Consider the following 15,156-nt stretch of genomic DNA (forward strand, 5'->3'; position numbering starts at 1 on the left):
GAAATGTTTTTGTTGGCTAGCAAGAACAATCAACATGTATTCATCCTGGTCTAACAGAGAGGGTGCTAGGCTAGGAGTCGAGGGAATACTTTGTCCTCAGCTTGTGCAATTGGCCTCCAGTGGGAACCTTGGTGAGTGTCCTTGTCAGAGTGGGCACCAGTTTCGAGGCTCTTACTGTGTGTGTGTTCTTCATTAAATAAAACTTGCCGTATATGATAAAGGTTGCAGAAACACATTTATTTATTTCCACAGATTGGTATGCCTGAGTATTTGCATATATTTGTCACATACATCATTAAATCTGTTTATTTAATGGTATATTTCTTATGGATGATATTTAAATGTTGATAAATCTGTCCTTTTGCTTTCATGTGCACTGAACAACTTTGGCTTACTAGTTTCAGTGTCTGGGTTACTAACTGCCAGTGAAGCAACCTCTGACAGATTTCTGGAATGAAAACTTCTCCCCAGGCTGGGCTGTTTTACCCATAGTAATGATTTGGCTGGTCAGGGAAGGGTCCATTACACCTTCTGAACCTTCTGTTAGTGGTTTTCCAAATAGTAAATATTGAAATTTAGTGACTAATTCGCTCAGTGATGATCTGAAATTTATAGTATTCTCCTCAGTCTGTCGTACCAATGCAGCTCATGGCTCTTAATACAGCCAAGGAACAGGACTGTTGATGTAAGAAAAAGGTTTTTAAGTTGCTACTGCTTAGAGTATTTGAAGTGGAGTCTAAAGCAGTTGAGAAGGTGGTAACGTGACTGCAAACTGGTTACAAGTACCACTGTTTTGGTTTGGGTTTTTTTTTAGCATTTTTTTCCTTTGTATTGACAAAGTCAACTTAGGTGGAGCAACTCTTCCAAGACACCAGGGTGCCGGCCTGTTTGGACACTGTTGCACTGTACACCTGACTGCTGCTGTCCAAAAGTTCTCTAGAAAATTACAGACACTTGGGTACACTTCTGTAGTACCAAATAAGCTGATCATAACAGAGATAAGGGACTTAACTGGCTTTGCACACTGATGCTCTCTCAAACATACTCAGTGAATGGGGTTGCTTGAGGGAGGAATCAAACATTGTATGTAGTGTTGAATTCTCTATATTTCTGTTAACTATTGTAATGCTTTTTTAGAGGACAAGATTCCAGTGAAATGCTGTTAGAAACTCCTGAAAGCAAAGAGGCTTGATTTAAACCAGCTCATCTGTATGTGTCTTTATGAGATGGTTCATGTAGGGCTTCCGTGCAGGAAAAAAAGGAACCATAAACTGGATGTAAAACATAAGAGATGTAAGAGAAACAAGCTTGTCACCATTGTCTGAGCTGCTCTGTGCCCAAAAAGCACCTGGTGTTGCTGGAAAAGGAGTAAGGCAGGATTAGTGCCATTTGTACTTCTTTGTTGTAGGATTCATTGGAAATGGTTTGCTTTGCGTAAGTGAGAGAATCTCCTCAGCAGCACCGTGTTGCTGTAAGGGCAAGCTGCCTGGCTAATTTGCTGTCATTTCTCTTGTCCTTTTTTGTTCCTAATTTTGTTCTTTTGCAAAAACCAGTCTCAGGTGAATATGTTGATAAATTTTTAGTCTATGAGGTGCTTTAGAATTGCCGATTGAGGCATTTCGCAATGAATTGCAGCTGTAGTCATCTTATTAAGAAGGCTAATGAAATAGTTTTGATTTGGAAGGAAACATTCTTCTACTACCCAGCCTATTCCTTGAATATGCCGCAGTCAAATCATTGATTATTGTAAAAAATTAACTATCTCATATTGTTAAAGACTTATAAATGACTTTACTACCTGAGAAAAAAGGTGCGGTACTACTTGGCAGCTTTCCAGAAGCAATCTCATATGTTTGAAAAATGTCACGGTCCACACTTACTCATCGTCTTCATAAACTGTCGTTGCTGTAGTTTAACGTAACAGTTTATGGCTAACAAGAATAAGTCTATATTCTAGTTAAGACTGCCTATTTATATTTTAAATAATATATTTGTGAAGTCTTCTGTAGCTGTATTTCTAGCAGTTGTGTTTACAGTTTGTCACGTATAGCAGCCTGGTTCTTCCCCAAAGCACAAAATTTCCTCCCCGTCCCTCCTCCCCCCCATATGATGTGTGTGTTCCTTGAAAAACATTCAAGTGTAAACATATTTTTTTCCTTAAATTAAGCTGATATTTGAGATATCTGCAGGTGTATTTAGCTGGGAGTTGTAGCTCAGCGGAAGGGATTATGGCTTATTTTTGCTTTGATGATGGTATGTTCTGGGAGAACAGGTCCAAGATGAATATTGGTTGAAGACTTAGGAGTGACATGTGACCACATTTAGATCATGTAGTTCTTTCTCTTCCCGTTAAATTTACAAGAAGTTTTAATTTCACCCATTTGCGGTTATCTTCATTCAGCTGTTAAGATACATGGAGGTGCACTTAACCTGGTCAGCAGCTGAGTGAGGGTTTTGTCTGGTCAGTACCTAGTTTGGTTTACAGCTCAACTTGTTCCTTTGCTCCCTTTACTGACGCGGGCAGGTCGCTTCGCTGCACACTGGCAATCCTCCGGTGGAAAGAACGGAGAGGGATTGTGAGTCAGGGCCTTTGCAGAGGGGAATTGCGTGGGCTGGTGGCCGATGATTCAGAACAGGGTCAGAATTATTTCAGATATCACAGCCCTTTGCTTATTTAAGGAAGCTGCATTGAAGGAAGGGTGGGAGGAAACAAAAGCAGCGATGGTGGTATCCTCCTCAAATATTGTTTAAAAACTGCACAGTTCTAGGGGAAGTGTGTATTAATAGGAGAAATAAAATTCCCTAAACATTTTCAAGTCGTGAGTGCTTTATCAGTCAGTAATTCAGCAACCATATGTACTCAGAAGCCTTTAAAACTGCCTAAACTAGATGTTCATATGGACAAGTACCCAGTGGGATGCTGTCTTAGTCTAGAATAAACTGTTTCTGGTTTGGAAAGTGCTTTTCAGGGATGGTGATGAGTGCTGTTCTCTTAAAGTAGCTGTGTGGAGACAGTTGCCTTTGCCTAAGCAGTAAAAAGTGCTATCAGAAGATTGTTGTTGGACCAGAATATAATGTAGAACTAGAAACTGTAAATCAGCATTTCAGAAAGTCTACAATAGCCTCCCCCCTTCTGAATGGAAAAATTATCCTGGTAAGAAGCTGGGATGATTCAGTACAAGCAGCATAATCTTTTTGTTCTGCTGTGAAGCATATGAAACTTTTTTCTAGAGTTGCAAAAGGTATTTTTTTGTGAAATAAGCACTTTCATTCCAAAGCATGGCAAGGTTTTTTTAAATGAGTGATATTTGAAAGGCTCATTTTTAATTAGAAAATCTCTCTCTTTAAAATTCACTGTAATGGATTGCTTCAAACAGCATAATGTCTAGGACAGCTCAGGTGACTGCCTTTGAACAGACTAATGAAAGCAGCGCTTTTCAGCAGCGTTACATAGTACTATATGCTCAATGTGGTTGTAATATGAATCACTTCTTGCATGTATATATAGATATCAGTCCAATGTATATTTTATCTGCAACAATGACTCTTTATTTAGCAGTGAATGAATTTAGTTTTAGAAGGAATTAGGTTCTGGTGAATTAAAGGACTATTAATGCAATACCTCATTTCTAAGTCATTCACCTACTTTTACAAAAAGTTCTCCTTATCTGAATACCTTCCACCCTTTGGAGTGAAATTTCAGGGTTTACTGTTATAAGTTAACATATTTTACATTGGATAATTAAAACAGACCTATTCTTGATTGTCCTTTCGGATAAGAAATTACTTTCTCAGAAACCTTCAAGTACCTTCAAGTGTAAACACTGTTAACTCCAACCTTGTTACATTTGTTTCACTTTTCCTAGCCCCACTCCTCAGGCATGTGCTCTCTGCCTTCAACTCTTAAGTTTATCTCAAGATGAACTTGGTATGACAGTTACTTCACACCCACTGCCAGGTTAAAAATAAATCTTAGTATGATTACAGTGACAAATGCATTGTACTGCTTCTGTAACGAAGACTTGGTAATTCAGAAAAACAATAAAAAGAAAAAAAGTGTTGAAGTTTAGGTCTTTTGTTGTTTAGCAGGCTGGTTTGCATCATTTGAAAGCTTCGTGTTGTCTTTCTTCCCTGCGTTTCCTCTCTGCAGGGCTTCCTCCATTTACTCAGTTGTGGAGGGGGACGGAGGGGGTGATGAAACAAAGTTTTGGTTGGCTGTTTTAATGATAGGGTCTTTCACGGCGTGATCCAAAGCCTGATGAAGCTGATGGACTTTGGATCAAGCTAGTTGAAAAACCAAATCTGTATTTGGAAAACATCCTGCAGACTGACTCTTTGAATGCTGTATCTAGAAGTTAAATAAATGCTCTTAACTACAAATGACATTCCTGTCTTATCTACTGGTGCTTAAACCTGGCTCCCTGCTCTCCTTTTATTGTTTGGTCAGGGAAAAGCCTGCGTTGTTGATTACACGACAGACAAAACTGCTTTTCTTTTCATCCTGCAAATAGCCTTCTAACAGTCAGACAAAATGCTTGTTTCATCCCATAGCAAAGTACGTACAGTATATTGTGTGTGCATGTGATCTGGGGGGAGAGAAAGAATATTATCATAATATGATGATGCGTTTTGCATGAAGCTCTCCAGAATGCCTCATCTGAGCTTTTGCCATTGTAATTTCATGTATCATTTCAGGGTTAAGCAATGCCCTAAGGTCAGGAAAACCCATAAGATGCAGCTGGTAGTTAACCTATGTGTTACTAGTCTGCACAGAGGATGTAAAACAGAACATTTCCATATGAATAAGGCCATCTGTTTTTTAACTCCGTTGCATTTAGTTCGCAGCCTTCCCCCATCACTGCCATGGCCCTGTATCTCCTTTCAGTTTCTTGTCATAACTCTGCCCAGTCACAGCCTTGGTGACCCAGAGGGTCACGGAGCAAGAAAGCGTGTCTGGAGCTCGCGCTGCCCAGACCTGATGTAATGAGGAGAGGGGGCAGGGGAAAGTTGAGACTGAAGTTTGAGAGACCGTAAACAGTGCCAGATGCTGGACTGACGACATAGCTAGTAAGACCTGTAGTAGTAGTAGTAGACCCGGGGAGGTGGAAACAGGGGGCTTCATTTTTTTGTTTGTTTGGGTGAGGGGTTTTTTTTGTTTTCAACGTGAGGACTCTACAGATTTTCAAAGGCAGGTATGGACCTCATGCACATTTAAAATATAACTCACCATTGTACTGTGGAACGTGTTGTTTGGTCACCTTTTTTAGGCCACCTATAGATTGTGCACGTGTCATCAGGTTTCAGCAGACCACAAACTCAGAAAGGGCTATTATGGATTGTCTTTTTTTCCAGTGTTGCCCAAATTCAAGTGAGAAACGGTAGTACAGCACACCACTTAATTTGAATTTTCTTTCTTGTCAGTGTAGACAGTATTATTTTTCAAGTGAAATGTTAAGTTGCTAACCTTTTTTGAAAATTTTGTTTGCATGTGATCAGGAAAATACCTGGTCTAATGGATGTTGAGTTTCAATATGGATACAATCCTAGCCATACTGACTTGTGCAGGGCCAAATTTTTAATTCTAAACAGTTTAATGAGGACCAGTAAGCCTCATCTCTGGCCTGCTGGGATCTGGTTATAGCATAAAAATGCTATCAGAAGGTCCTTCAAGTGTAAGTGGGTGTTCCTCCTCTCTGTAAATATATTGAAGGTACCAATGTTGTTTTCGTTCGTCACTAACATTTGAAATCTCATGGTTCCCATACATTGTTACAATGTCTTTTTACTAGATGTTAATTTTCCTGTATGTAGAAGAGCTGCTGCATGTAGTAATTTTTTGTGACCCCTCATTTTTGTCCAAGAGGCATATCTTCCAAAAGGGCGTTTGCAGAGCACTTATGAAAACTAATATGCTTTTAAAAGAAGATGTTATGATTGTATTAGCTGATAAAATGTTTTTGCTTTTTGACCCAAATGTTAGCAAGAAGATACTCAAAGCTGCCAGTAACTTTGCAGAAACAAACTTTTTTCCCTCTGTAGTTTCCTCATATGTAGTACTAGCACATTTCTTAAGGGTGTGTTATAAAAATAATGAACAGCTTCTGTAGTATGCATACAGGAGCAAGAAAATAAAGCTCCGGCTTCAAACCAAAGGGATTAAGTCAGTCCCAGGGGAGTAAGTTGAAGCTGCAGAGAAACATAACCCAGATGGTACCCACCTTGCCTTTGGTAATAGGGAGCAGTGCCTGGAATGTCTGGAGAGGGGACGCCGTTGTCTGCGTTGGTGCTTTGAAGGCTGTTCGCTCATGGGAAGGGGGCTTTCTGTCCTCTTTGTACTCCGGCAGGATTTCCGGGACGCTGTGTCGCATGCCTCTAGGCAGCTCGGAAAGCCAGTGATTGAGGACAGAATCCTGAATCAGATCCTGTACTACCTACCTCAGCTGTACGAACTCAATCGAGACCTCCTGAGGGAACTGGAAGAGCGATTATCTCACTGGTGACTATCAATAAAGGGATACCACTGCTTTGATGTTGGTGAAATTTGTCTGTGGGGCTTATGTGGCTCATATGTGACCACAGTTCGACTCTTGTTTGTGTTTCACATGCCTTCTTAAATGACTGAATTGACTTAAAAGTACAGGACATAATTTTCCATTCAGATGTACTTTTTGCTGTGTAGATGTATCCAAAAAGGTCCAGAAGGCATGTCAATACATGTTTTTAGTTGTCACACTTTTTTATTTTTAATTTCTTTTTAATTTCCTCTGGTCCCTGCATGGGCATGATAAGTGGGCTGATTTCATTAGAGGAAAAGGAGGCTGTGCTGAGGACCGGTGAGATCTACTCACCAGACACAGTACTGATTGCCAGCCACTATCCCATTGAAGTCCATTCTCGGTTACAGTGGTGGGCAGATCTAAATTAGCTACATAAAGCCACTGACAATGGCCCTGAAATGGGTAAAGACTGTAATCCCATGCTTGCTATTAAGGGATGGAGACTGCATCTTGAAGTTTGAAGACTTGTCTCCTCAGAAATCCAGCTTCTACTAAAGCCTTCAAAAGGTTCAAGACCATTTTAAAAAGACTTTGTATTAAGTGGCTGTCATCTAATACTCAGCTAGTGTGTTGAGGTGTTCCTGGTAAGATTTTTCAGAGTAGCTACTGAGATGGATGCCTGTCTGCTGAACTGTAAGCTTTTTGTTCAGAACATAAACTGGCACATCTTACTGTGAAAAAGAGTGATGTTTTCCTGTAGGGTTAAGATGTGCACTCTTTTTAGCTCTTTCTAATTGCTCTGTTTTTTGTTTCTAGGCTCGAGCATCAGAGAATTGCTGACATATTTGTTAAAAAGGGTCCCTACTTAAAGATGTATTCAACTTACATCAAAGAATTTGATAAAAATGTTGCACTACTAGATGAACAGTGTAAGAAGAATGCAGGTTTTGCTTCAGTCGTCAAAGACTTTGAGGTACTGTAGTCTTTTGTAAGATACATCCTATTTTGTGGCTTTTCAGCAGTTGTGATCTTCCATAAAGCTGTAGAGACTATCCTCCAATTTGGTGGTTTTTGTTTTTTGTTTTTTCCTGCAGTATTGACTCAGTAGGGTGGAAGGGGAAAGAAGTAGATTCAGATTTTGTGAAGTAACTACTGATTTTGACTACCACTGTGAGATACGATAAAGGGTCTTGATTTTCAGAAAATGCAGAACTTGCTACAAATTGTACCAAAGACACGTTAACAAAATCTCTAGATGCTTTTTTTTTAAGTTTTGACTCCTGATCGTACTGTGCATCGATTAACTCTCCTATTTTAACCAGGTTTATTTCTCTACCACATGATAGGGAAGTAGCTTACTCATGGGAATGGTGTTTCATTTCAGTTGGAAACAGAAAAAAGTGAATTTTCTTGTCTGAGATAGAAGTTTCAAACCAGCACATGCAGCAATCAGATGAAAGCTGATGCGTGTCGCAAAGAGCATTGCTGGATTTTTACATAACTCCCTTAAAACAAATCAGAGAGGAGGTGCAAGCTTCTTAAGGACAGAAGTCACACAAACTGAATTTACCTCCTGTAACACAGGCTTCCCCTTGGGTAATCCCTGCTCTTCTTGCTTACGAGTGGTTAGAAAAGCTACTTACAGGGCTCTGAGCAACCTGATCTAATTGAAGATGTCCCTGCTCATTGCAGGGGTGTTGGACTAGATGACCTTCAAAGGTCCCTGCCAACTTGAGGTAGAGTCAGCAAAGACAGGAAGAAGATAAGAGGCCTCTTTAAGGACTTGGTGTTTCAGATGCACATTATTTTGATTGCAAACTCAAGATAATTAACATTTTTGAGGCATGGATCTTTTAATTCTGTGTTGTCTTTAGAGGTATGGATTAATTGAAACTCAAGTGGATGCTGCTGCCTTCTCTGCCTTTCCGCCTAATGGACACTGACACCGATGACAAAGGAGCATGTTACCCTTGCCACCAGTGTTTTTTCCTTTATTTCTAGGAAGCTTCACCTCTCTCCCTTATAAGCAAAAGCACCTGTTTTGAATCCGCAGAGAGCATGAGTGCTTATGAATGTCTTTTAACTCATTATTGGTTTTGCACTCAGTCTACCGCGCACGGAAGTACTTGCTCTGTAGTGCAGCATTTAACACTGTGGTAGTCGCAGCTTTTAAAGATAAAGCTTATCCGAAGTAATCGGTAGTTGTTTGTAGGTATGATTTCTTTCGCTGGAACCCTTCACTACCACAGAATCGTTATGTATTTTGGGTGTTTCTTTCAGATGAGCCCCCGCTGTGCTAGTCTGGCCCTCAAGCACTATCTGCTCAAGCCAGTTCAGAGGATTCCCCAATACAGGCTCCTGTTGACAGGTACAGTCAAGCTTTTTTATACAAGCCTAAGAAGCCAGTCTTCGCATGTACCAGTAAACTTGTTTTCATGTGGTTCTATCTATCTGTAAAGCGTGTTTATCTGACTTCAAATATGTGACGCTTTTTTAAAAACATGGCATGGGTTTAGAGGATTTCTTTGTTCATACTGGTTGCAATAAGATACACAAGCAAGCTGCCAGTATTCCCAGTGCTGTGTTGTGTTCTCTGATGGTACATTCAGCAGTGCTTGGAAAACTCGCAGCCTGTGGTGGTTTTTGTTTTTTTCTGTGGCAATATAAGCTGGTAATTTCCTTAGAGAGTTGGAATGTTCCTGTTTTGCTTTGGGTTTTGGGGTGTTTGTTTTGCTTTGCTTTTTTGTGAAGGAAAAAGGTAGTGTGGAAAACTGGAACTAGGAGAAGGAAGCGAAAGATGTCTGTGCAACTATGAACTTCTGCAAGTAGCTTCTCCATTTCTCCCTTACCCAGGTGTTTGTATGTAAAATCCATTCTCTTCTAAAGGCAAAACACATGTTTTTAGCGTATGTTACCAGTAAGTACTTCAGACTTGTGACAGGTGCATTGTAGGCTGAAGAGCTGGCTTGGGTCAGGAAATTTGGGCTCTATACCCTGCGCTGGCACTGGCATGTTTGGGTGACCTTGAGCAAGACATCTCCATGATGCACTGCTTTCTTTTCTGTAAAAGGAGGGCAATGATAGAGGCTTCCTTTGTGAATTATTTTGAGATCTGTTTGTTGTAAGAGGGGATGGCTCCTGTAAGGATTTGGAAATACTTAAGGCATTGTTTTTGAAAGCCATTGCTTCTTGATGAGCAATTTAAAAATAGCCTCTGTTTATGTAGTAACTGCAAAATAAAATGCTCTGTGACCTTTTTTTTTGGCTCTGTAGCAGCTTGTTGGCATTTCCCCAGCAAGTACTTAGACTAGTGATGCTGTGGGAGGTACAAACTGAAGTGTTATACAGCAGTTCCCGAGTTATTAACGTTGACTGTTTTCATTTTAATCATCTCATTAAAGTCACAGGTGTTGAAAAAAGGGTGAATAGCCCTTATTAAACTACTTTGTAGAGGAATATCTTAGTGACTCTTAATTGGTGAAATCAAACCATAAAACAGCATTTGGGGAATTCCGTTATTTTTAAAGGATACTGACTTGGGCCATAGTAGAGCCTTGTTATGCACTCCAAAATCAGTGGAGCTTTGGATAAGTTCAAAGGTTTTAACTGAAACAGTTGAACAGCATCAGGATGGAATAAATGCCTTTGTCAATATACATGGCAAAGTGAGAGATGCCAAGGGCAAATGGCACTGAAACAGAACTCAGATGTTGAAGGGAAATTCTTTGTGACCATTAACTGTCATTGTGGCTGGGGCTGGCTCTTTTAGACCTGAAAAAACCTCATTTTGTGGTGATGGAGGTTGCTGTGGATGTCCCTAGTCTGCAGACCTTACTGTGGCTGCCCAGCTTTGAATACACCTCCAAATGCAAATGCTGTTGACAGGAACGGGATTGCAGTGCTGGCTGCTGATTTAGAAAAGTGATTTTCTCTTGTTCTATGGGAGCCATAAAAGAGGTTAGACTAAGAATTTAATTATGCTGGGGCTGAGGGGTTGTTAGTTTGGCGTGTTTCATATTCGATCTGTTCAATCTGTCATGCATTTCTGTTTTCCTTGAGATTCTCACTCTTCCATATCTCTCTGGATGACCTGTCTGCTGTGTTACCTTCTGCTCTGTGTAATACTGAGTAACTCCTGTATACATTCGTGCTGCAAAACCTTTGGAGGACACACAAAATATTTGGATGTCTTGTTGCAGGGGGTGAGATGCAGTGATGCAGCAGCCGCCCAAGCCAAAGCCTGGGGGGATCTGTGGGCGAGGGAGGAGGGGGCTGCGGGTAAGAGCAGGGGAGCGAAAATAATCCAGGAAACCTAGGCCTGAGTCAGCAGGGTTTTCTTCCTATTTAGATGTTCTATGTCAGTGGGACAGCTTTGTACTGGTAACCTGCTGCTACACGGTCACATCACAAGATTGTTGCTGTGCTTTGAAGTGGAGCTACTTTTCTGCTAACAAAAGCGGGAGCAGGTGGACTCGTAAATCAGCCAAGGAGAGGCGCAGCTCAGCTGCATTTCCGTTTAATTATACAGCTTCTCCAGTCCCGCGAGTGAACTTCCACTTCTCCACATGCTGGCCCCGAGGTCTACACAGCAAATATTAGATGGGTTTTTGGGGATGTTAATTAGAGGCTTCTGATTTCCGATAGAAAGAAATGAAGGAGAGGTGATTCTGTCCTCCCGAAACCCTCTGATTCCAGTGGATGACTTGAGACTGTGCAATATAAACAGGCTCTTCACGGTCATTAGATAAGCCCCTCTCCTCTTTTTCTCAACGTAAGGTTTACAGATAGAGAGTCTTTTATTTTCTGTAACTGGGGTACAGTGGGTGGAGGTGGAGGGGGATGAAAACGAAGCCTTTGAGCGCACTGCTCCTTTGCAGGTTGGAAATAGAGTTGTCAGACTTGAGGCCGATTTTGTGTTGAGGAACAATTGCTTTGAGTTTAATTTAATTAAATTAGACAACCTGAGATAAAAAGTAGTTAATGAACCAGAAGAGAATTTTTAGCAGGAGAAGAGATAGTTGCTGCCCCCCCCCCCCCAGCAGAAGAAGGGGGAGAGAATTGCTGGCTGCTGTCAGGTGGAAGCAGGGCATGAGGAAATTTTGTTCCTCATAGAAACGGTGCTTTTGTGTTGATTTTTGTTGTGTTTTGGAGTATTTAGCAGAGTTACAAGTTGAATTAATTTCTAAGTCTGCCTTTCTAAAGGTATGCTTAAGGTCTTTCTAGTCCCAACAACTAAAGTACATTTCAGAGGGGAAGAATTTTGGCAAAAACAGCAGATACCATTCCACCTTAATATTTGACTTCTGTGTTTATTTTATCTAGGAATATTTTTGCTAAATTTTTACTGTAATGTTATTCATGTCTGTGAAGTCCTCTTGTCTATATAATTTAAGCCAGTACTTCCAGAATGTTGTTGCAAGCACAGTATTTCCAGTGTGTATTCACAGAAGAGGCTAAAAATATCTGTCCTGATGGTTCTCTGAAGCTGAGTTTTAGCCATGAACTGAGGTCCGCTTACCAGATACACATAGAGTGTTAAGATTAAAATTATGTAAGTATTTATCACTTTCAGGATTTTACAGTTGCAACTTTTATTGGCTGCTTCAGTCTTGTGGTGCAAAAGCTGCCTGCCTTTTTAAATACAGAATTTTAAATGGATGCAGTTGTGTTAAAATCTGTAATTCTCCCTCTTCTATTCACTGATGATATGATTTAAAATGCTAGAGTATACCCATCCAAGATATGTTTTTGTATGATGTAAAGTGTTGTTTTGGGGATCATGTCATAAAGCATGAATATACCAAAAACCAATTTTTTTCCCATGTTGGGTCTCTGGATTTAAGTTTCCAGTGCCATTACTTTGGATATTAAATTGAATCTCTCCATGTACTAATGACAGTTTTTTAAGAGTGCCAGCAGTACATTTACAGATGAGCAAATTATACCGGTTTCACCTCTGCTTCCCAGCCGGAGGAGGTGAGCGTGGTCGGCAGCGCTGAGGAGCTGGTGTTTCTGTATAAGCTGTAAGGAGCTATTCAGTACTGAGAGGTTCCCACTGAAGTCCTTTGTGCTGGCCCCGAAGAAGATCAAGTTGCAATTGCAGAACTTTAATTTCTGTGCTTTATGGTGGAGTCCCAAGACTGCTCTGCCTGGGCAGTGTGGTACAGCTCCGACTTGAGAGAAAACAGTGTGAAGTCTTCTCAGTTCCTTTCAAAATATCTCCTACTGATTTTTTTCTTCACTCTCACACCAGTTTCTTATCAGCGCAACCCGAGGTGAAGCAAGATGAACTTTGTTTTTAACGGAATAGGCGTCCACCTAAATATTGCACTGGAATGTCTGGTAGCTACTACAGCACAAGATCTTGAGGGACGTGAAGGATGTGGTATTTATGGAGTGTAGCTGGAGAGGCTTTGGTGCCATGTCAGACTTGTCTTAAAAGATCGCACATTGGCCAGCACCTGCTAACGATCAGACAAAACTCTGAAGAAAGCAGAAAGCTGTGGGTGTTCCCGTGGCCCAGCCAGGCAGACTTCCCCGTGCTCCCTCCCCGCTTCCCGGCAGGAGACCCCAGCCGGTTCCTCTTCCTTCACCCCAACCTGCTCTTCATGCTTCCCTCTTGGATCCTCCCTTAAGTCTTTGCCAAAAAATAAAATTTCAGTGCCAAATATTTCTCTTCTTGTAGTTCTGTTTTTCTCAAAGTTTTCATTAACTGCAACAAGATTTCTCACTCTTTGTAGCATTTCTACTGCAGAAACATGTTTCATAATTCTCTTCTCTTTTTTTTTTTCAATAAGGAAAAGATTACAATACACTGAGCAGTCTCTGAGGGGCAAGCATGAAGCAAGACATGTTATGAAGGCAGGAATAATTGGCTCCTGATCCTTCTTCAGTAAAAGGATTAATTTGGGTAGGGCAAGCATATGGGAGTTGAATTATTTCACTCCTACGTGAAACTTGTACAAATGCAAAGCTAAAATTGAATGCTTGCTAGATCACATATGATTGATTTTCAGTAGATCTGCCAGAATCTTAATACCTCATTTAAAAAGTAATTATAAATCAGTATTTGTTGATATTATCAATCTAACATATATATTTCTTTGAAAGTTCCTGATTTGGTTTCTTTCAGTTTTAAGCAGTTCCAAGCTGTAGCTTGAATAGATGGTTGGCTTTTTGATGAGGATATATATTAATCTTTGACAGGATATTGTACTTTTTGGTGAACTAGACACTCAACCAGGGAATGGAAACTCGAGGGGAATGTCTTCTTGTATAGTAATACATTTGGAGTTAATTTTAACTAAGTCAAATAGATTTTAAAACTACCAAGACTTTAATGGATTGAGGGTGCCATCTCGTGGTTGAGGAACTAAGTTTATAACTGAAAACAAAAAATGCCTATTTCAGCATCAGGGGGGTATAATACTTTTATTACTGAAAAATATTAATCATAATCAGATCTTCTGTAATGAACTACTTTTTTCCTAGCTCCTATAGACAAGGTAGGTGCTCAGGCAAACATCTGTAATCCTCAAAAATTTTTGCATCAGCTTAAATGTAAATGATTGCAAGTATGTAATTATTTTTCACTTGCTTGTTTTGTTCTGGAATATTATATACAACATATAATATGTCTTTGGAGGAGGTCACAGCTTCAATAACCTTCTCTTCCCTGAGCAAGATATCATGATATACTTCCATTATGGAAATGCTAGTTTTCCTTTTGTTTTTACTTTGATTAAGCAGTAGATCATTTTGGCATAGACCTGCCTGAAAAGCAGATTTCCAGGAAAAAAGGTGGGTTTTACTACTTTCTGGTGCTGTTTATTTCTTTAACAAAACTATCTCTATATTATTTTTTTCTTTATACAGATTATTTAAAGAATCTTTTAGAAGAATCTGCTGACTATAGGGACACACAAGGTAAATGTCTCTTTAGATTAAAGAAACAACAGCTTATGTACATATGATAATGTTTCTAAATTTTAAATGCATGCAAAATGCTAAGCCAGTAATAGAAATGCTTTCTATTTTGTTCTAAGTTTCTCAGCAGAGATACTGAAAGATTGCACCCTTGTGTTTCAAAAACATTGGGAGCTGACAGTGGTATCAGCTCACCCTTGAGCTGAAACCAAGAGATAAGAGTGAAGTTCCACAGGCAGCTTAAGCAGATATTTTGGGCACTGCTGTTGAAAGAGACAGTCCTTGCATCTGTAGACCTTTCATTCATAGGCAGTCTGGTCCACCAGCTGCTCTCCCCTATCCGTGAACCTTTCTGGCCTCCTGCTCTCTCTTTGCGCCAGGACAAGTGTTTATGTGGTGGGAGTGAACAACATCCAGTAGCTGCTCTGGGTTATATTTAACCTGAGGAGTTCTGTCACAGGTTGCACAAACACAAGTGACTTCCACCAGTTTGCCTGCAAGTAGAGGGGAAGGGGACAAGAGAAAATGAGAAGGGATAGTTGGTGATGGAAGAGGACTTGACTACTTGTTTCATGGTAGTTTGGGATTAAGCTGTTTTACCTTGAGTGTAGCAGTGGAATGCACATTCAGACTGTTTCCTTCTTCCATGTGTGTGCTTCAGCAGTACTAAAAATGCTCCCAGTTGATGTTTCCATTTCATTTGCACGAGCCCCTGTCACTTCAGTCTCTTTAG

General features: G+C 40.3%; 1 protein-coding gene across 2 annotated transcripts in view; it reads left to right on the forward strand.

The window, feature by feature from the left end:
- The window catches only part of FGD6 (FYVE, RhoGEF and PH domain containing 6), a 74,158-nt gene that overhangs the window by 34,013 nt on the left and 24,989 nt on the right, over positions 1-15,156 (forward strand). For both annotated transcript variants that reach the window (XM_075428766.1, XM_075428767.1), the window contains exons 6-9: positions 6,345-6,496; positions 7,314-7,470; positions 8,778-8,865; positions 14,373-14,423. In XM_075428766.1, the coding sequence (XP_075284881.1) occupies positions 6,345-6,496; positions 7,314-7,470; positions 8,778-8,865; positions 14,373-14,423 (448 nt within the window). The remainder of the gene's footprint in view (positions 1-6,344; positions 6,497-7,313; positions 7,471-8,777; positions 8,866-14,372; positions 14,424-15,156) is intronic.

Source organism: Opisthocomus hoazin, chromosome 8, assembly GCF_030867145.1.
Source record: "Opisthocomus hoazin isolate bOpiHoa1 chromosome 8, bOpiHoa1.hap1, whole genome shotgun sequence".
NCBI classification, from domain to species: Eukaryota; Metazoa; Chordata; class Aves; order Opisthocomiformes; family Opisthocomidae; genus Opisthocomus; species Opisthocomus hoazin.